Source organism: Tyto alba, unplaced genomic scaffold (genome assembly GCF_018691265.1).
Source record: "Tyto alba isolate M040663 unplaced genomic scaffold, T.alba_DEE_v4.0 Super-Scaffold_18, whole genome shotgun sequence".
Classification (NCBI taxonomy): domain Eukaryota; kingdom Metazoa; phylum Chordata; class Aves; order Strigiformes; family Tytonidae; genus Tyto; species Tyto alba.
This window is the reverse complement of record NW_024881280.1, coordinates 23,047,327-23,069,253: the sequence shown is the minus strand read 5'-3', so window position 1 is coordinate 23,069,253 and position 21,927 is coordinate 23,047,327. Positions and strand designations below refer to the sequence as shown.

At 46.8% G+C, this 21,927-nt stretch overlaps 1 protein-coding gene across 1 annotated transcript in view; it reads right to left on the bottom strand.

Annotated features, from left to right (window-relative positions):
- Positions 1-10,985: 10,985 nt before the first annotated feature.
- Positions 10,986-21,927, bottom strand: part of LIN52 (lin-52 DREAM MuvB core complex component) — a 66,331-nt gene continuing 55,389 nt past the window's right edge. Inside the window, exon 6 of the mRNA XM_033008644.2 lies at positions 10,986-11,623. Within this exon, the coding sequence (XP_032864535.1) occupies positions 11,499-11,623 (125 nt within the window). The 3' untranslated portion in view covers positions 10,986-11,498. The remainder of the gene's footprint in view (positions 11,624-21,927) is intronic.

Genomic DNA, 21,927 nt, shown 5'->3' with positions numbered 1-21,927 from the left:
CACCTTAGCAAGATCTTGATCAACTTCCCTTGGAACTGACAGTCCACCCTGGAGTTACCAACTAAACAGGGAATAAATATGGACCCTGTGCTTCCAGCACTTACGCAGACTAGCTCTCTAGAATAAACCTTTGTAAATATTTTTGAAGCGCAGGATGAGCTTTCCACAGGAAGAGCAAGATAGTTGACCCAGACTGCTTGTTACTGGAATGACAAGGTAAGTCTTCACATTTACATTTGCACTAATGAAAGGGGATGAATGACAGTAATCAAAACTTTACACATTTCCTAGTAATTAATTTCTGTTGCTTTTTAAACAGTTGGGGTTTTTTGATGCTAACATTCTCAAAACTTATTTTGTGAAACATTTACTGGTTGCTGGTGCAGCTATAGAAATGCACTAAATTATAACATTAAATTCCTTTATGTCTAGAAATACTCTTCTATTTTAAACAAATAAAAGGTGAATTAAAGGGTAAAATAACCACCAACTGCCATCACAGTGTCATCAGTGACCTCAGCAAAATGGTCTGCAGCCCATTAAATCATACGTTTAGTTTTCTCTCTGGGCTTTAAACCTTCTGTCTGATCTCTGCTCCTCCTTGGTAGAGCCAACCAGGATTATATGCTTTCCAGCTGCACAAAGCCAGGCTGGATACCTCAGAATTTTAGCAGCTCCTATCAAGCTGGCAGTAGAGTCTCTACCTAAGCTGAGGAAACCTGTAATAATGAAAAAGGCAGAGAACTGATCACCATACCACTAAAAGAAACTCCTCCTTAAAGTTTTCTTGGACTAAGTTGGTGTAGAAGATAACAAAAGCACCAACATATAAAGTGCTATTTATATCAAATTATATGTACTGAATTACATTCACAGGATGTTCAGATGCAATGGTAATGAGCACGGCCTAAAAGTCTCGATTAGATACTTCAAATAGATGTTTGTGAATAATATTACATGCAAGTACTTCCATGCACAAGACTGCTGCACCTGAAACTTGTGGAGCCTGAACCATGCTTGGCCCTTCTCCCCTCCCTCTTAACTCAGACCTCTCTGCAGCAAAACCAAGATCTCAGCCTTGAATTCCTGTGCAAGGGCTGAGCCTGATCTGATCTCACCATTGTCAATGATACAGGCTAGATCTTAGTACAGGCACAGCTTGGGAACATGGATTTAAATTGATGTTGGAGGGACACAGGAGCTGGCTCACTTGACTTTCCAAATGCTGCAGTTGTCCCTGAGAGATGGAGCAGCCACTTATGGGCTAGTTCTGGGGGAAGAGATATGCACTGCAGATGTTTTAGTGCTTAGGAGAGGGAAAGGTGGACTTGCTGCTGTGAGCAGTGCTCTTAAGGGTGACTGTGAAGGGGGAGCAGAGCTTTTACCTCAGAGGCAGGGTGTCAGGAAAGACAGCATTCACATAGTAAGGCAAGACATTGAAGGTTTTAAATATCTGGTACCTTAGTACAGGTAGATGAGTCTATGACAGTGAATGTGTTTGAGTTTCAGCTTCGTTTTTCTTGTAGAAGAGTGTTTCTCTAAGCCATATCCCTAATCATCACTGCCCACATCTGACAAGCTCCATGTTGAGCTATGGGGTAAGTTTTTAGATTGTTAGCTGAGAGTTTCCAAATCACGTTATGAAGTTACCTGAAATAAACAGTCCACTCCAGCTCAGCAGTGAACATCCACAGATTATTTTTTTTGTCCTTTCTATAATTTACAAAAAGGAGTAAAAATAAACTAATAATAGATTTTCAGTTATTCAGCTTCATGCCATTGCAAATCACAGTGAGTGATGGAGGTTTACACCAGGAGTCCCAGATGACATAGGTGGATGGCAGCTAGGAGGGAGGGAGCTCTGTTAGACAAGGTGGGGAACCCCCGTGGAGCATTCAGGTAGCAGGGTGCTGTATTTTTATTTCCAGTTTTTTCTGCCTAGGCAAGTGCTGCACTCTCTTTCAGCCTGGTTCTGGGGTATTGTGGCTGTATGCTTGGGAGAAGAGAAAATACCACTGAAAAAATAAATCTATGACAAGTCTCCTGGAAAAGTCTGTGCACTCTTCTCCAGGGAGAGACACCGTGGGGGCTCAGGGACTTGTTGCTGGTTTTTCCTGGTGCAAGAGGAGGACCCGGAGCCTCTGTGCTGCTTATGATTTTATTATACCCAGCACAATGTAGAAATTGCTCTGCGTGACTCCAAAAGACCCAGAGAAGGAAACCTGGAAAAAGTCTGTTTTAGGAACCCAGGGAGAAAGCAGCAATTCCAGAAATGTTTAACAGGAAAGTGAGAGTATAAAGACACTATCATTAACATGGCTTGAAAGACAGGACATTAATGCAGCCAAAAGCTCTTGCTGGTAGGACCTGCCAGGACATCCCCAGCTACACGAGTGTATCAGCAGCCGGAGGAGCTTTGACACTGTTGACGTAGGTATGTACAATCAGGAGGAGAAAGTGGAGAGAAGGAACAGGAGGGACAGGGACAAAGAAACAAAAAAGAAAGGAGGGGGGAGAGAGAGAGAGAGGAAAGAAAGGACAGAAAGAAAAGGGAAAAGGAGAAAGAGATAAAATGGGGCGGGGAGAAGAAGAGAAATGGGGAGGGCAAGCAAGCGAGACTGTATTTCTATAATTACTGTGGATTGGCTCGGATTAAGGGCAACTAGCTATCTCTTGGTTTTTCCTTTTTATATAACAACTAATCTCCTTCTAATCAGTTATTATTAAATTATATTCCATTTTTAATTCATTCACAGATCATTGGTGGCACAATTCGGACATCTGGACAGATAATTGAATAGAGATAATTTATGTAAATGAGAAACAGTTGTGTACAGAGGTGGGGGGAGGGGAGAGTTCAGCTCCCAAGGCCAGTGACCTAATGTGGAGTCTCCAAAAGCTGCCCTCGCTCCCTGGGAGGACTCAGATGCTGGGGATATTTGGGTATTGTGTGCTGGATATTAACATGTACAAGCGGCCATTAAACCTGAGCCATCTCACTTGACCCAAGGGACCAACCTGTATTGAACATCATTTCTTCCAAGGCTGAAGACACTAGCCAAATGGGCCTGTGAAGATGCCCCTTGCCTCCCAGGAAGAGATTGTTCCTAACCCAAAACTTTTCACCACCCTGATTTATAGCGTGATGCCCCAGCGTTGCACAGACCTGACCATGGGGCTGGGGCAGCAGCACAGGAGCTACCCCCATCTCGGTTATCCCAGGTGGAGCGAAGCAGCCCGGGAAAAGGCCCTGGGCAATGATGGTCTCTCCCGGGGAGCAAGCACCCAGCTCAGCCCACTGAGCCAGGGCTGAGGGACAGCGCAGGCCAGGCTGTCACAGGTACACCAGGCTGCACAGGTGACTGTCATTTCCCTGCGAACAGGGGCTGCTATCTTGCAAAATTAAAATTTCTCAACAGCTAGCCACCACCACCAGCGCTGTTGGGTGGATGAACACCAGCTGGCTGCCAAGGCTAGTACCTTGTGCAGGCCTGATCTTAAGGAGGGGACTATTTCTTACTCCTCAGAAATGCCTCTGTGCTTATCGATGAACGTGTTCTAATCCCTCATTGTTTGTCCTGAAACCTGACTTTGTGAATCAGGACAAACTTACGTAGGTAGCCTTCAAAGAGAGCTTTCATGATCAAAGGCAACAGCTGAACACCCCAGAGAATCTGGACTAAAGCATTGTGTTAGCAGAAATAGGCAAAAACTTCCCCAAAATTCCTGCTTATTGTGATCTTCTATATGAGAACTATTAGAAAGAGCAAAGGGACATGTGGAGTCAAATAGTGTTCAGAGAGAAAACACATTGCGGCAATGGGATTCATCAGACCCAGCGTGAACACCTACAGCCCTGGGAGTCTACATTGAGCACGTTCCCGTTCTAGCCAGAGGGCTCTGCTCAATAAGTTCAATAGAGTTCATAAATTCATCTTATCTTGACATAGTTGTCCACACTGGATTAGAGGAATTGCATCTCCATTGATTTTATTGTTAAGATTGATATTGACTACAAAAGTAGCCCATGACTAGCTCAGGTGTAGGCATCTAAAGTTAGGTGAGATGGATCCCAGTCTAAGGGAGACAAGGTATTATTCTGCTTTTGCAGTAACAGAACAGCACAAATGCATATTCCTCTGCCTCAGAACAAAGGGGAAGATTAAAAAGAAGTTCTTGTTTTGGGCTGTGATTGTATTATTTTTCTGCTACATTTGGATACCACAGAACTAGGTGCTGAAGAAAGAAGCATGATAGATAAATTTATCTTCCAAAAGGGGAAAGAATGCTAGACTCAATTGCAATGGCAAAAATCTAATTTCCATCACTCTATCATAACAGGAAGAATTGCGCTGTGCATACTGAATTTTCTTAGCATTATGGAACTGTTAGAGGAAGGGAACACCACAGATGCATTCAACGTGTGGAGAAACTACTCACAAGGTTTGTTTGTCAAAATAAATTCAGGCTGAATTGCCAAGGACACAATCCAAATGAAATGAAACTGGTTCAAGTGACCTTCTTGCCCAGTGTCAGAAATACACTGGGCTTTGTTCAGCATTGTGGTTTATTTTGTTGACTGAAAAATTCCCTTTTCAGGTCTGTTTTTGAGGTTCTAAATTAGCAAAATGTGAAATTGCCACTGGAAAAATTGTTGTGAATTATCAGGTAGCAGTTAACAATAAAAATGAGAATGCAGCCAGATGACCATAAGTAATAGGCTCTGAGTGTAACTGTCACACTGGGACAGAAGTTCTCCAGCAAGGAGAGTTTAAATCTGCCCTTCTTCAAGTCTTTGTAAACAATGGAAAAAGCGGCCCAAGCTGTATATTAATGCCAAGTGCAGCTGATACTGGGTTGGAAGTATTTGTGCCCGTTACAGGAGAGAATCAGAATGCTGCAATGAAGAGAACAAAGGTGGGAGTCAACTCAGCAAACTGTTACAGGGGGAAAAACCCAGAGCCAAAAATATGCCTGAGAGACAGACAGTCGGCCAGTGAGAACAGCTGGAAATAATTGTTTGGTATGATCGCAATGTACGTTCGCAATATGACAAAGCTCTAAAAAGGATTGAGACAGCTCCACGTTCAGAAGCATGACGTTGTGTAGCAGCCTATTAAGGCTATATTGCTCTAATGTTAAGACTCAAATGTTCTGTGCAGTTTTGTGCAACTGTTTTTTAAGGAAATACTGACAAACTGAACAGTGTCTAGAGAAGAGGAAAGAAAATGATTGGGAACTTGTGGTTTTGGTCTGTAAGCCATGCATAGATGTGCCTGACTTGTTTAAGTGATAACTAAAGGGAGAGGAGTAGTAATCCCTCAGCTACCAGAAAAGGTACAAAATCTGATGAAGTAGTCTAAAGATTTGAACTAGCAGCAGGAACAGGAGTGGTAGTCACTAAGTGAAATGCAGATCACAGCTCACCTACGCAGAGGATAAAGGTGAGGACTGAGAGTGGATGTACGACATTAGACTGTAGACGTTTCCCCAGAGTAACTGGTAGGACTGTGGGAGCTCAGTTGGGGGGAACATTTAATAGATAGATGTTTTCACTCTCACACACTTACCCTCTTACTGGTGGTACCCACCAGTGCCAGACACAGGAGCTGTGCAGTGCTGCTGACCCCTTGCATCCTGCACACGTGGCCCACATGGGTCCTGGTGAAGGCATCCGCATTTCAGGAAACTCCTACCCCATGTACCACAACTTGCCCAAACCTTCCCCACCCCCTTTCACCTCCTTTTTGACATTGGTAACTCTAATATAGTCTGTTAAGAAGGGGCTATTGCTTTTTTTGTTTGTTTGTTTTAATCATACTTTATAATATTAAGCCCTTTTTTCTGTTATAGTGGAAAAGCCTCACAAGAAAGGGAACGTTGCTGTGTGTCCTAGACTTATCCAGTTTGGAGTAGTGTATTTCCACTACAAACTTGTTCAATAACCAAACCTCCTTGACATTTATTGCTGTTTCATCTCCAGTTTCCCTCACTTCATCATGGACTTAGTCAACTGCGTTTTCTCAAAGGAACAGGTGGGCCGTGATGAAAATGCAGACTCAGACATAATTGACTCTGAGAGAGCTTTGAAAACCAGAGCTAATATCCTGGCTTGGCAGACAATGCAATGTAAGAATCGGCCCCAACACAGGAACACAACAATGAGCTGCTCATAACTGCCTGAAGAAAGATGGAACCTGGAAATGTGTCCACCTTTAATCCCGGATATAGTGAATTTAAGCCCAAGGCAAATCTGGCCAAGGGACCATGATCCTCTCATGGTTCATCTCTCATCTCAAAAGAAACCATGAAAGGCTTTGTGCTTCTCGGACAGACAAGGGTGTGTGGAACATCAGGTGTGATACAAGGGTGTGATACAAGCATCTTGGCTCGTATCAGAAATAGTGCTGCCAGCGGGACTAGGGAAAGGATCATCCCTCTGTACTTGGCACTGGTGAGGCCACACCTTGAATACTGTGTTACTGTGGTCAGTTTTGGGCCCCACACTACAAGAAAGACATTGAAGGACACTGAGGTGCTGGAATGTCCAAAGAGCAGTGAAGCTGGTAAAGGGTCTAGAGCACAAGCCTTATAAGAAGCAGCTGAGGGGACTGGGGTTGTTTAGTCTGGAGAAAAAGGAAGCTCAGGGGTGACCCTATCGCTCTCTACACTACCTGAAAGGAGGTTGTACTGAGGTGAGTGTTGGTCTCTTCTCCCAAGTAACAAGTGATAGGACGGGAGGAAATAGCCTCAAGTTGTGCCAGGGTAGGTTTAGACTGGTTATTAGGAAAAATTTTTTCACGGAGAGGGTTATCAAACATTGGAACAGGCTGCCCAGGGAAGTGGTTGAGTCACCATCCCTGGAAGTATGTAAAAGACATATAGATGTGGTGCTTAGGGACATGGTTTAGTGGTGGACTTGGCAGTGTTAGGTTTACAGTTGGACTTGATGACCTTAAAGATCTTTTCTAACCTAAATGATTCTATGATTCTGTGATATAGAACAGGAATGCATGGGGCTGAGGAAAGAAGGTGACAGAGAATGAACATACAGACTGAAAATAGCTGGGAGTAGAGAGAAAGAGGCAAGGAAAAAATTTCCAACCTTTACTTGAAACTCCATTATTTGCGGTGAATACTTATTCCAGCCTGATACATTTCTAACCTCGCAAAATTTCCCCAAGAAAATGTTGCAGAAATAGATACTTCTATTAAGGTATATAGACAGTTTATAGTAAGTCTTCAAGCCACTGCCTGGTTTAGATTTCCAGTCAGGTCAGTTACCTGGTGATGATAGGGAGGCAGGTGCTCGTGCCACTGTTTCAACTCTAGCACCATTGCTCAGCCAGTCATGGGTTGGCATGGCTGTGATCTGGGTGGCATGCCCCTGCCCTTTTCTTTTAGCCAGACCCCAGAAGATGGCAGGGGTCAACACTTTGTTCATCTCAAAGGTTCAGTCATCTCTCAGATCTCCATCCTGTCATGGATCCTGGTTAGTAAGCATACACTGGAGTGTGAGTGAGGAGAGCAGTCGTGTGTTCAGTGAATCAGTGGCAGTTCCTCATGCCTTATCCTTCTCTGGGTACTTCCAGCTCCGATATTGCTGAAGGTTAGATGGTGGATGTCAGAAATGAGCAGATCAGCTCCTAGAAAAATAGAACTGTAAAGGACCCGGAGAGGTCATCTCTTCCTCCTGTCTCTCTCATGGCATGACCAGCTATACCTGTCTCATTCTTGACATGTGGACAAACACATAAGTAATCTCTTCCAGTGTCTCCCTTGCAGTCTCTCTCTCTCCTCCCCCTCACTCCATTTTTCTTTAGTTTGCTCCTAATGTCTAACACAGACCTTTCCTGCTACAATTTCTTTTGGACTTACCTGCTTGCCATGGGCACAGAGGACAGATTTTTCCCTCTCCCTTTACAACTTTAATGCCTGGGGCTTTACTTGTATCTTCTCCATCTTCCCACTTCAAGTTACACACCACTTCTTTCCATCTTTCCTTGCAGGACATGTCTCAGATCTGTCACCTTTCTCATCGTCCTCCTTTAGACACACTCCAATGTTTCCACATTGAAAGGCAACACCAAAACTGGGCTCGAAACACCAACTAAAGTCTCACCAATGCTGATTAGAAGGAAAGATAATTTCCAGAGGTCTTAACAACTGTAATCTTATTTCTTCCTTACAGTAGGAGGTTTTCTTTTTTCAACAGCATACTATTTTTGACAGGGCTTGTAGTCCATTCTAACCCCTAGTTCTTTTTTTGGAAGAACTGATGCCTAGCAAGTTGTTTTCCAACCCCTGTTTATGCATTTCATTTTTTCTGCATCACCAACACTCTTTGCATGGTTTCTTACTGACTTTTATCTATGTTTTTTCAACCAATTCCCAATTTGCCAAGATGATTTTGAATGCTAAGCCTGTCCTCCGGTGTACTTAAAGTGCCTTCCAGGTCTGTGTCTTCCTGATGTGCCCACTCTCTTTTGTCATCCATGTTGTTAATTAAATCAGTGAGCAGAACCAGACCCAGAATAGGTCTTTGTGGAGCTATTCTCAATACATCCTTTATTTTGATAGTAAACCACTGAGGACTATTCACTGAGCACAGTTTTGCAACTTATTTTTTATCTATCTAACAGTAGTTTCTGCTAATTTGTATTTCCCTTGTTTACTCATAAGGAAAGCTTTTGAAATGGAGCATAAATAGCTTATTGAAGTAAAGATATGCAATGCTTTCTGTTCCTTCCATATCTACAAGACTTGTTACCTTGCGAGAACAAGAAATTAGAGTGACTGGAAGGGACTGATCCTTGCCAAATCCACACAGAATGCAACTGATTGTCTCATTTTGCCTTTGATATTTAAAGATAACTTGGTGATTTATTACGGAATTTTAATGAGAATAGGAATTAAGCTGCTTGGTCCATAATTATCCATCACCCGTTCCTTCACTTTTTAAAGAACGATGCCTGTGGTTTTCCCATACTCCACCACATCTCTAGAGGCTCTGGAAGACAGCCACTGCCTCTGAGACTGCTGTAGCCAAATCTCTAAGTACCTACAATGAAGCTCATTACACCCAATAAATCTGAATGCATCTAACTCAATAACATTACCTCTACCATACTCTTTCCTTATTCTGTGCCAAGTTCTTATCTCTTTATCATTGTTATTAGTTTCTCTAATATTATCCTCTGTCAATAATTTTCACGCCCTGTTCAGCAGTGATCCAATATTTTGCTTAGTCTTCCTCTGCTACTAATGAATTTACAGAATGATTTCTTGTTCCCTTTGATTATCCTGCTACTTGCAAACTTATTTTATGCTTAGCCTTTTTGATTATATTCCTGCATGCCTCTGCTGTTCTTCTAGTCACCTTTTGTGCTCCAACCTACTGCTTATATTCTGCAGCCTTCCTTCACAAGTATGAGGTCAATGGGGAATCTGTGAAATAACCAGGCTGTTTTTAAAATATTTTTTCCTATTTCACAAGGAGACTGCCCCTCCTGGAGCAGAGGAGGATGAGGTGGCTCAGATAAATAAGGCTGGTGCTGCACAACCTTGCTGTTCTCCCACCTTGTTCCAGTGGAAGAAGAAGGTTAAGGGGCAGGTTGCAGGTTGGCAACTGGATTATGAAATGCCAGAGGCAGGGAAATGCAGGAGAGCCCTTTTCCCCACAGTTGCGTTTGGTGTAAAAGCAGCTATTGTGAACATTATCAAAGATCATAACCACAGCTCTAACAACATTTGTTTGAAGGCAGTGTAGGATGCATCCTCAGACTCTGCAGCCTGAGCTGTTAGCCTGCTCCTCCAACCTGGGCAAAGCTGGTTGGTCTGATCCTCAGCCCGCTGACAGTGCCGGGAGCGGGTGGGAGACCACGGTGCCGTGCTGCAAGGAGGCCCTGCACTGCAAGGCACCCAGCAACAGCGCCAGGGCCCCGGTGTTCCCCCACCGTGTGGCCCTGTCACCTCTCCCTATGCCACCTCCAAGCCCCCCCATACACCGCCAAGCCCTCCTCCAGCATCCCGCCTCGATAAAGCCGGGAGCTGAGTGCCTGGGCAGAGGACCTGGGGGGATGCCAGCGTGAGGTCCTCCTCAGCACCCCAGCACATCCCCTTGCCAATGCTGCCCCACGCCCGTGTCTTCTCCAGCATCTCAGCGCCAGTGTCCTCGCCCCTTTATACCCCTCCCCTCCTCCCTTTTGCCCTGATGACAGGTCATCCTCTTCCTCCTCCTCCTGGTACCCTGGGGGTCTGTGCAGACAGCTCCCCTTCCTTCAATCCTCATTAACACCCTTCTGAACTGGCAGGAGCAGACACCACCAGCAGCTCCTTTCCCCTCCAATCCCCTCCCCTTCCCTTCCATAATCTATCTACATATTAAAATGAGTTTGTCCCTGATTTACATGCGTAAGAAGGGATGTAATAATGAGGACGTAGATTAGAAGATTTAGCACAATCGTTTGTGTAGATTGTGTCCCATCAAAGGGCAGCTCTGACGAGCCGAGATTAAGGAGCAAACAGCTGCCGCTGGAATTCAGTCCATTTGTTTGTTTGCTGTTTTCTCTCTCGACTCCAGCAAACAGTCTCATTAACATGCAAGTGATTTGCCCCTTAAGCCTTTTCCTGTTTATTATTGGGGGAGTTGCTGACGAGGGCTTTGTAGAGTCCCTGGCCCAGTTCTGAGAGATCGACATGCAAATCAAGATTAAAATGGGAAGTAATTAAAAACAAAGAAGGGGCCCCAACACCTCGGTCCCCTCTTCCCTTTGAGGGGTTTTAAAGTTAGAGCACCAGGAGCAGGCGCAGGGTGGGAGGAAAGGGAGCGCTGCCCACCACACCTGTGTGCCCCAGTCCGTCCTTCCTGGCTGCCGTGCTGGGCTCTCCCTTTCTCCTGCTCTCCTCCACTCCCCCCTCTGCCTCCCCCTCTCCTCAAAATGTCTGGCTGTCTGATAAACTCATTTGCAGCCTTTCCTTCAACGGCCTTGTTTGGCGGCACCTTCCATATGGTCCCCGCTCACTCCCCACCACGGCCTTGGGGTGCCGGGCAGCGTGCCCCGCACAAGCTGCTGCCTTCACGTGTGCAACCTCTAGCCTGGGGCCATCCATGCCCTCTGCTCCCTTAGCAATGGTGTCCCCATCCAGCATCGTGACCCCACGAACGGACCCTGCAGCCTTCAGCATCCGCGGTGGGTGAGGGACTGGGACGCACAAGGGGTGGTGCCGCAGCCACGCTCAGGGGCACAGACGGTGATGCACCGAGGACTCCTCGTGCAAGGGTCTCCTTGGAGCCAACCTGGTTGTGAAGGGTAGTTCAGGTCACTGGAGCAACACTGGGAACAAACCAGCACGGTGTTTGTCTTTCAGTAGCACTCAGATTCAGCTGGGTACCTCTGCTGCAGGCCTGGGCAAACGCTGCGGGTGAGAGCGCAGGGACGGGGCTGGTGCGCTCATCCGCTGGCTCCCGGGGTCCAGTGCACCCGATCCACAGCTGCCTAGGGATGCCAACCATGAGGAACGGCACGCAGGATCTCCTGGGCTGAGAGAGAGACTGTCACATAAATCCCCTGCAAAGCAAGCAGCCCTTTCTCTTCATTTATCAGCGTGCCTGCTGGATCCCCTGCAAGACAAGTAAAAATATAATGAAGCCTAGAAACTTGCTCTGGGAAGCAGTAATGGTTATTAAGTGTGTGTCTACACAGACAAGCAGGGACAGATGCGGGTTTGCTCTGGCTGGCAGCTGGCTCCAGCCTGGCAGCATGGAGCTGTGCTGGAGCATCTCCACACAGCCTCACATCTCGGTCACCTCCAAGGCTCCTGGCTCGGGCATCTCTTCTCCCAGCCCGAGGTGGCTCCTGCCCAGGAACGCAGCATGCTTGCACCTTGCTAAGCAGACTTGCACGCCCGTGTGTGCATGTACCCCCCGTTCATCAGGTGCTACCACACCACACTGAATGGTTATGAAATTTGTTACCTTCTTTCACGGTTTTCTTAAGTGCCTGATGTTGACAGGCTCCTGTGCACCTTTCCTTGGGCCCAGGGCCAGCAGGAGCTCAGGACAGGCAGCCCACTCTAGGCTAGCCCAAACCCCCTGGCCCAGGCGGGACTGGCTGTTGTTTATTGTTGGGTTAGCCAGTTATCACTGAACTTAGTTTCATGCATGAGTGGGAAGAGACTGCAGCACTGCAGATATGTGATTGCAGATTGCATTGTAATGAACAGGTGTAGGAGAATCACGATGCATGTTGTAAGTACTTTCTAACCTGAGTGCTTTATTTTATAATCTTGGGGAGGAGCTACACAGAGGGTTGGTCAGGAAGAGCTCACTCTCCACCTTGCTCTGGTTAGCTGTCAAGTTCAGAGAAGCTCACAGCTTTTGTAGGACTGACTGTTAAGAGCAGCAGTGCCTTCCCCTCAAACCACTGCTGCTACTTGCCAGGGTAATGCAGCAAGGAACGATCAAACCAAAACGTGGCTGGCCTCAATGTTATGGCACTGTGCAAAGTAAACAAGGTGGCAGTCATGATCCTTATAAACACCCAGTACTGCGTACAGACAGAATGATAGGCAGGGGGCTGTGAATTCCCTATGCTTGTTTCTAACTCATTGGCCAAAACAATTAATGAAATAGTTATAGCTTTTGCTTTTCCAAACTCAGAAAATGGCACGGCTTCATTGCTCACCCAGGTGTTTTTTTGTGTTTGTTATGGCAGTACCAAGGGGCAGAAGAGCATTTTCCCAGCTGGGGCACTACCTGCAGGACAGCAGAGTGATACAGCTGGCGTGGGCAGTGAGGTTCAAACAATGTCAGGGATAGGAATAAATATCTATTCTTTTTCTGACTTGTAGTGAACAGCTGTGGGATTCCTCTGATCCACTTTGGCACTGTCCCTGTGCCCTCCCTCCTCCTCTCTGGGAGGCACCCCCAGCCAGCGGCCAGGCTCTGGGGATGCTCCCCTAAGAGGTGGCCACCGGTGGTCCCAGCCAGGCCCTTGGCTTCCCCAGCGAGGCAGCACCCAGCTGTACAGCGCCGTACACGCTCGCTCACTGTGCAGCCCCATTGCCAGGGATGCCTCCAAGCAGCAGCAGCAGCAGCAGCAGCAGCAGCAGCAGCAGCAGCAGCAGCAGCAGCAGCAGCAGCAGCAACACTGCCTCTCTCAGCACAATTTTTCGACCTGTAACAACTCAGCCCTGTTGCAATTGATTTTCAGTGGATCATTGAAAGCTGCTCCATCAGTCTAGCCCTAACAGATTTATACTGCCTGCTTCTCTGTTTTTTTTTTTTTTAGTTTTTGTTTGGTTTGGTTTTTCTTTCCGCAAAGATAGAGTTTTGGTTTATAATGGGGTAAAGGTCTGTGGCCTGGGCACTTACCCTCATAAATACCTGAGCCCTTCTTGCTCAAACACAGCACAGTCAAAGCAACTGCCACTTCCTTGGGTGGAGATCAGACCCGGAGAACTTCACGCTCCCAGACCGAAAGAGTTATGAGTGATTAAGAAGGGAGCTGATAATAGAAATGCTTAGTCAACCTTGATGTAAGTCATTTGAGTGCTCCAGCTCTAAATGGGAATGAGCCGGTGAAATCAATGTGCATCTGCAGCATGCCCGTAAATAAACAGGGAGCTGCAGGAGAGCGCTGTTTGCCTGCAGTTCATGTCATCGTCTGTGACACTGTCACACAGCACATCCCTCCCAAGCTGGTCCCCAAAGAGCGGGGCCAGTGCTTCAGCCAAGGGAAGGCACGTGTTGGAGGGCGGGATATGGAATAAAAACACTCATAAATCGAGGTAAGTGAGGATACTGGAGTGGTTCCCGATTCTCCAAAAAATAGCTGTCCCCCCAGGAGAGTCTAGAGGTCACCCTGAGATGACAGGTACCAGGGAAGCTCTGGAAGGTGGTGGCTTTGCCAAGGGGACAGAGAGGATGCTGAGACCCCCAGCATCTCATAGGCTTCTGCATTATGTGTGCAGGGGGGTCCCTGCCCAAATCTCCTGCTGTGGTAATAAGCACTCAACTGAGAACAGGGCAGCCAGAAAAAAAAACAGAGGGGCCTCGTGGTGCGGCTGCAGCGTGTGCTGCTGTGTGAGCCGGGGAAGTGGGGGCGTCTCTAATCCCCCAGGGCCAGGCCAGCTGCCAGGGTCCGGCACGTCCAGGGCCAGGGTCCCCCCCCCGCACGGCAGCGCCGCAGCCCCTCTCTCGTCACCCGATGACACCCACTGCAGGGCAGGGGCTGCCTGCAGCCTCTTCTCATGGCTTGTGCTCCAATAGCTGCAGGCACAGAAATGCCACGTTCACACCTGCACCTTCTCTTGAGAGGTCCAAGGGGGTTTTGGGACCTGCATGGTTACTTAGTAGGGTCAGAGGTGTAGCTTGCATCTCCTAACTTGCCCCTCTACTTGCTGGTTGTTTCATGCACCAACTTTGCCAGATCTGTGCTGGGCTGTGCTTTTCTCTTCTGTCAGGAATAAAGTAAAAAATAATCCTTCTGGACACAAGAGAGATATTTTTAATCAAAGCCACTCTAATGCAGGCAGCTTGTCTTGTCAGAGCCAAGAGATCCAACTCACCCTCCACTGCATCCTTCTTCTCTCGACTACGATTATTTTTGCATTACTATTGCTATTATGTCATAAACTGACGTCTTGTGTTCCTGTTTGTTATCCGGGGATTCTGCTCTAATCTCGACGATTGCTAATGCAGTGTAAATCCAGCACGCTGGGTGATAATCTGGCTACGTTTTAAAAAAAAAAAAAAAAAAAAAAAAGGACTTTCTAGGCATAACCAAAACCTTTCACTTCAATATTGCACACAATACTTTTACTGTGAACTTGCATTTCCCTCAGTCCTTCTCCGTGGCTCAGGATTCTGTGCTGTGTTTGCACTTTAATGAAGCTGGTGCTTGTTGGGGTTCGGTGCGCGGGGGGCAGGATGCGGCCCCCGGCGCGGCGCAGTGCGGTTCCCATCCTGCGCCCTGGGCACATCTGAAAGTTGGCAGGAGCCCCGCTCCCCCCTGCCCCGGCGGGCAACGCCGAACAGAGCTCTGGAGGATGGGGGGTAGGGGAGGTGGCGGGGCGGTTTGGGTTAATTCTGCACGAATATGAATGCAATCGAACTCATTTTTATAGGTAACAATTAAGACCCGTCGAAGCTCAATTTTCCATCACCTCCATCCGCGTTCCCGCGCTAAGGAGGTGTGCTCATCACCTGGGGCAGTGCACACCGGGGGGGTGTTCCCGGCCCCCTTCCCGGAGAGACACTGGAGGAACAGGAGCGCGAAAAACCAGGGCGAGGTGATCCATCAAGGCCCGGCGACACAAATATTAAGCAAGAACCAGCCGCACCCCCCCCCCCAAAATACACACACCCCCCCACCACCACCACCCCGGTCACCCACGCCACGGCTTGCTGCCGGCCGGGCCCCCCCCCCAAGCAGAGCCCGGGGGCTGGGGCAGGGGAAGCCCGGTCCCTGCTGCCCCGCAGCAGCGGGTCCGGGGTGGGGGGGGGGTGGTTGGGGGGCGGCGGGGGGGTGGTTGGGGGGCGGCAGGGGGGGTGCCCGGGGCGCCCGGGTGTCGGTGGCGCGGCGTCCGGGAATGCGCCGCTGATCCTAACCAAGTTTGCCAGCCATGCTTTTCTCATGGCTCCCGCACAATGGCCCGTTTTCTGCCCACCTGCCGGTTATGCTTAATTAGGCGAGGAGTTGATTAATTTGAGGTAATTGACAGCTAATTATAGGCCTGAAGGCTCATTAACTTGACGTCCTGTCTGAGGGAATCGGCTGGAGGGGGTCAGGTGATGTGCAGCCACCCCCCCTTTTCCCCCCTTTCCCCTCCGGTCCCGCTCACCTGGGCGGCCCGGGGACAAGCGGGGCCGCGCCCGGGGAGGCCGAACACACCCCCCCCACACCCACCCCCCCCACGGAGGGGGTGCGGGGTGCGGTGGGAGGGCTCCCCGCGGGATGCAGCAGGCTCCGGTGGGAGAGGGGCTTTGGAGGCCGGGGACGGGGTGGGGGGCTCGGGCAGAGAACGGCCGAGCGGGCAGGGCGGAGCGGGGGGGGACGTGGACGGAGGGGTGAGGGCACCCAGGGCTGCGGCTCCCCGCGGGCTGGGCCGGCGCTGCCCGGCGTGCCCGTGGCCCCGGGGGGGTCCGTGGCGGCTGAGGGGGTGCCAGCGGCCCTCCCACCCTCCCTCCCACCCGCCAGGACCTCAGGGGGGCTGCTGGCAGGCTGCAAACCCCCGTGCTCGCTGTACGGCGGGTCATAGCGAGGCATGGTTAGTCGCTCTGTATTTACATCAGGGAATACAAATACTGATTGAAAACGGGGGATTTTTTTTTTTTTTTTTTTCCTCAAAAAGACTTTTCTCAGTTGCTTTTCACTGTGTGCAAATCAGGAGACAGCAAGAGGGGCTTGTTTACCTGACAGCCGATGCGATCTCCCTCACTGGAGAATTTGGGCATGTCCTCTGGATTTACAAATTTATCCTTATCTCGCCCTTCTGGAGCAGGCGGGATCCCTGCCTAGCAAGAGGCTAAATGACATAACCAAGGTCACACTGAAAATCTAAGAGCTGAATCCAGCTTTTTCAAGCCCTAACCCCAGGGCCCCAGCTGTAAAACCAGCTTCACCGTACTCCTCCAGCACAGGGCAGGTTACCTGAACAGGACTGACACTTGCAGAGGTCTGGCCTTGCGTCCTGGGGGACAGGCAGCTGCCACGGAGCGCTGGTGGGTGTGGGGAGTTCCTGGCATTGCTACCAAGAGGGGCAGAGGGGGCCTTTTAAAACTATGTACCTTGCTGTTGTCTAATTATGTCAGGCAGGATGTGGCTGAAGAAATGTGCTTGAAAGGTCACAGGGTTTGTGATGGCTTCTTGTTGCTGTGGGAGTGCTCACCACCCTTAGCTTCCATCCCGTCTTTTGGAAGTCCTGTCCCAAATGTGGCGCATCATGGATGTAGCAACTGATTATTAAGCTTGGTTCAGGATTCAGTGGTAAGTCAGTACAGAAAGTGTCAGAGAAGCTGAATTAAAGGTAGGCTATGCCTTGCGAGCAGGGTGACTACGTGACACTGTAATCGCTGGACTGTCCTAACAGCCACAGGCTTCATTCCAAGGTACTTTGCACTGCTACTGGCCCTGAAGGCTTGGATAACTGAAGTGGAAGGAATGGGATCTCCTGGGAAAACTGCAGATAGCTCTTCCTGAGTGCCCACAGGGCAGGCTGGGCAAGAACCCCAAAAATCACCATAAACCACAGTCTGACCTGACCGCTGGGGCTCTTCAGCCAAAGAAAGCTGCATCAGAGCTGCAGCCTTCTTGGACACTTCCCTCTGCCCGCTGGCATCATCCCTCTGCCTTACTTTGGCCTTACTTGGCCTGTGGCTCCTCTGAAAGTGCTGTGCTGTCCTCACATTCTTGGTGTGATCAGAAGGGATGAAAAATAGTTAGAGGTGTCTCATCTGCATATTGCTGATGGTGGATTTTAGAAACCTGACTAAACAACTTGCTTCAATATCCTGCTATTGCATTCCACAGCTAACTTACACACTGCCCTTTATCCTTTTGAAATGCACTGCGGTTTCATTTTCTAAGCTCTCTTGTTTAAATTTCATGGAGTTGGGTAAAGCTGACTGGTCTCTATGGCAATCATTATTTAATACCCTTCTCCCATTTGTTGTTCCTTCTTTCTACCCTAAAGACACCCAGACTTGGTGATGATTCATGCTACGGAGGCCAAATGGACCCATGTGACGAATAAATTTTGCTCACCTGCTCAGAACCTCTCCTGTGTCTGTCTCTTTCAGGAGAAGGTGTCCATAATTTCAGTTGTATTTGAGAGGAGAACACCCCAACAACTTTTATTATGGCATTTATCACTTAGAACCTGGGAGAGGAATTATTTGGAGGAGCCCAGACAGGTAGTTTCCTCTTTTTCTCTCTAGATCCATTGTTGAAATTGGCTAAACCTCAGCCATTTCTCATCCTGACTATTACAAGGCTGTTGCTTTCTAGTGTAAATACAAAGACTATACATTGGTGCAAGGATATTAAGCATTAGGTATAGCACTGGACTACCTAGTAGTGAGTATCTTCCTCTTCTATGTGTTGACACAGATTCCACCAATAGCACATAAGAGTCATAAACAGGGATCAATTAACGATATACATTTTCTATGAGATCATTTAATATTATCATCAGTTTACAGATTTAGCACTAGGACCCAGGTTGATTAAGTGTTTGCCCACATTTATCGGGATGGCTGAAGTCGATGCAGATAGGACAAGTGCATTCTCTGTGTTCTAACTCACTGAACCTTTAGAACTCTCTCTTGCTATCGAAAGCCTCACCCACCAAGCACCACACTGTGATGCTGAGTGCCTTTCTGAAGAAGGAACACTTTGTGGGGACGGTGACTCTTCCAAGGCCTAAGCCCTAGGAAAACTTTTTGATGCTGAATATTTGCCTGAATTTCCAAGTCATCACTAGAAGCCAGAAGCCCCACTCAACTGAGTTCTTCTGTCTATAAGGAAATCGCTGAGTCCAGGCTTTGGGGGTTAGTTCTAGTAGCAGGAAATTTTACACAGCTGTAAAGTTCTGGGTAGGCAGCAACAGATGTGATCCCTGAGGGAGTGGTGTGTAGTCTCACTAGGATAGTCATATCAGATCTGTGGATCAGGATAGTGTAGGATCATTTGTTTGCGAGGCAGTTCTTCAGAGCAATCCATACTATAGCAGTGTATTTTGACTTCAACTGATGTCACTTCAGCTGATGAGACTGGTTATTGGTATATGTTCATGACAAATTATTGGCATTTGAATACAGGTCTCTCAGACATCTAGAATTTCACTAAATTTAGGCCATCTCCTTTCTGTACTAAGTCTGTGGGTGCTGGAGAAAAAAAATTTGGAAAAGACACCAGTACTCAAAGAGAAACGTATAATATCAGTGGTCTTTTTTACAGTAGTAGGAGTGCAAGTGTTCCCTACACAAACTACGTGCAAGCTTTCTAAATAAGTTAACAGAACGGAAACTGTTCCTGAGATCAAAGACAGGGTAACCTATCTGAATTTAATTTGCTTTTTATCTCAGAACTTTTGGCTTTGGAATCCTCTAGATCTTGGGAATCCAAAGAAGAGGGGAAGGTCTCAGCAGATCATTTGTCCATGGGAGGCAACTATACCATTTTTGAAAAGCAATCTGGACTTCCAGCAGGTTGGAGTGTTTTAGAAAGTCTCCATATTTCAAAGAAGAGGGTAAGAGATTCCTGCTTCTGATCATTACCTAAGTAGTTGCAAGGCTGTAGTTGCTGATGCCCATGCCAGTGTGAAATGCTGCGTCAGCCATCGTGTGAAGCAGTCAGTTGTGTTGCTTGGATGAGAACCGTGCTCAGATGTGGACTGGCAACATGGCTTATTCTTTCCGGGATACCCTTTCCATTGCTTTCCTCTTTGAGTGTAGCTCAGGCCATTTCAGGAGGAAGAACGTCTGATCTAAAATACTAAGATTTTCTTGAATCTTTATCTGTTCTCCAATTTGGCAGTTATGAGTCATTTTTCATCACTAACATCCCTGAACCATGTGTCCAGCCACAGATGCCCACCTCATAACTGCATTTGCAGCTGAAGCTGTGTCTGAACCTATTCACAACACTATCTGTAATCAGTGACTTTTTAAAAAAGTGACCTACTGATTTTTCAATGTCTTAATTTAATTTGGGTACCTCTGTGGCATGGGATAGTAACAGGCCAAGAGGACTATGAATGTCCAGAGGGAGGGTTTCTTAGGTCTGAGTTTTCTGGAATACTTCCAGCTTCTTTTCTACCTAAGATAATTTCTTCTGTAACATATGGAGGGAGTAGCCACCACAAATAAGCTCTTTCTACTGAGTCTGGCTCCAGAAGTAATTTTTTTTTCCAGATACACAGGGTCTCTGTGAATTACCCCAAGGCTCTGATGCCAACAGCAGCTTGATGAAATTTTACTTTAAAAGCCAGGTCATAACTACTGTATATGCATATATGCTCATGTTTGTACATGTGTATGTTGGCATCTACTCTGCAGAGACTGGGATGATAACAGGTAGTGGCATTGCTGAATTTTAGGTCAAAATCCTGGTAAACAACTTCAAAACTGCCACAAATATCCTTAGCCAATGGTTACTCCAATTAGGTCAATTTTCCAGTTCTGAAGTCCAAAGAAAGATATTTTTCAGTGCTGCCTGCATAAGTGACATAGCTCCCAATCACCAGCAAACCAGCCCGTATTTTAAGCTTAAGTGAGACCTCTGGATCAAAATTCTACACTTCCAACCTAAATGCAGTACATGGCGCACAGATTACTGATACACGTGCTTAACTTAATGTGCTTGAGAAGCTAGTTAGCACAAGAGTGTACACAGGTGCACAGACTTTTTATATCATTTCGAACATATTTAATCTTGAAGAGCTTTTAAGTAACTACTCTCTGTCAATATCTGGTTTCAGAAAAGAAGCTGCCTGATCGATTGCCTTGCTCAGGAGTAAGAATGTTACTGTAATTATCTTGTTTGCAAGAAAAATAAGAACACTTGTCTCATTTTAGGTTAGCAAAAGAAATAGCAACTGTGAAATTTATCATTATCCCAAATGTATTTTTATTTTGCTGATCAATAAATGTTGAATGACAGACCTTTGTGCTAGTATTTTTCCCATTATTTCTGTAGTAGTCTTATATTAAATGTTCCATAAAATGATGGAATTTTTCAGGACATTTGTCCCAAATAAGAACAAACCACCTTATTCTTATGTGTCTTGCATTTTAACATTTTGAGGTGAGATGAGAACCCAAAGCCATCAGCTTCCATGCTGTAGAGAATAAGGAATATTCTGAACACTTACACGAGTCTGTTTATGTTCATGTGCAGCAGTGCTGACCTGTTGCAAACTTGCCTGAATTAAACTGAAGAGTCCCAAGGGGGACCATATCTAATTTGTTTGAAGGTGCTTGCAAGACAGTGTGAACCACAAGAATCAAAGAGAAGGAAACCTTTCTTTTTAGATCAGGAAGTCACCAGAAGGACTAGTCTCCTGGGGTCCCCAAGAATGGTTGGTTACCTTGGAACGAGTAAACCACCAAGCGAGTTTCTCCTTCCTAGGATCCACCTCTCCATACATGCAGGCGAGGACTGTAAACCCAGGGTGAAGAGGACACTTGGGTAGATGCAGGACTGGCGTGAGGGTATCGGATGATCTGCCATCCAACAGCAGAAGTCAGGCTCAAGCAGTAGAAGGTTTGCCTGTGCACTGTCTTTTGAGTAATGCACTGACAATCCCACCTGCAGATCTGGAGAAGTGTCTGGGTATCTATCCACACCTTCTCCCAAATAAAGGTATTTTGAAGTGGTATAGGTGCTAGCCATTAAAAGACATCAGACACTCACCCCTTTAAAGTACAGATTCTGTTTACTTTGGTATAACTCCAAGCTGGGGTTTATAACCAATTTAGCAGGACAGCTTCTCAATTTATAGAGGTTGATTACTTTGGCATTAGTTTGATGACTGATCTCCAATCCAGTGCTGAAACTAAATTTATGTACTCATCTGATAAGATAGTGTTTTGTTAGTTTCCCTCAATAATACTTATAGCTTACATATGTATATAAATATGTATCTAGCTTATTTGGATGCTATTTTTATTCATTTTAGTTTAAGACTGTTATGAACATTATAATAAAAAATATGTACAAATACCTTCCTGACACTTCTTCAGTAGGCAATAACAATTGCCCAGAATGGATATTACCGGGCAAAAAGCCTGACTGGATTCTCGTAAGAAGTTAATGATTTCCACACGTTTGTTTCACTGACAGCACATTTGGCTTGTTGAAGATGTAGCACTCTGCTTGTACATTCACGTTTTCAGGATCGGGGCTTGTAATAAAAAGACAT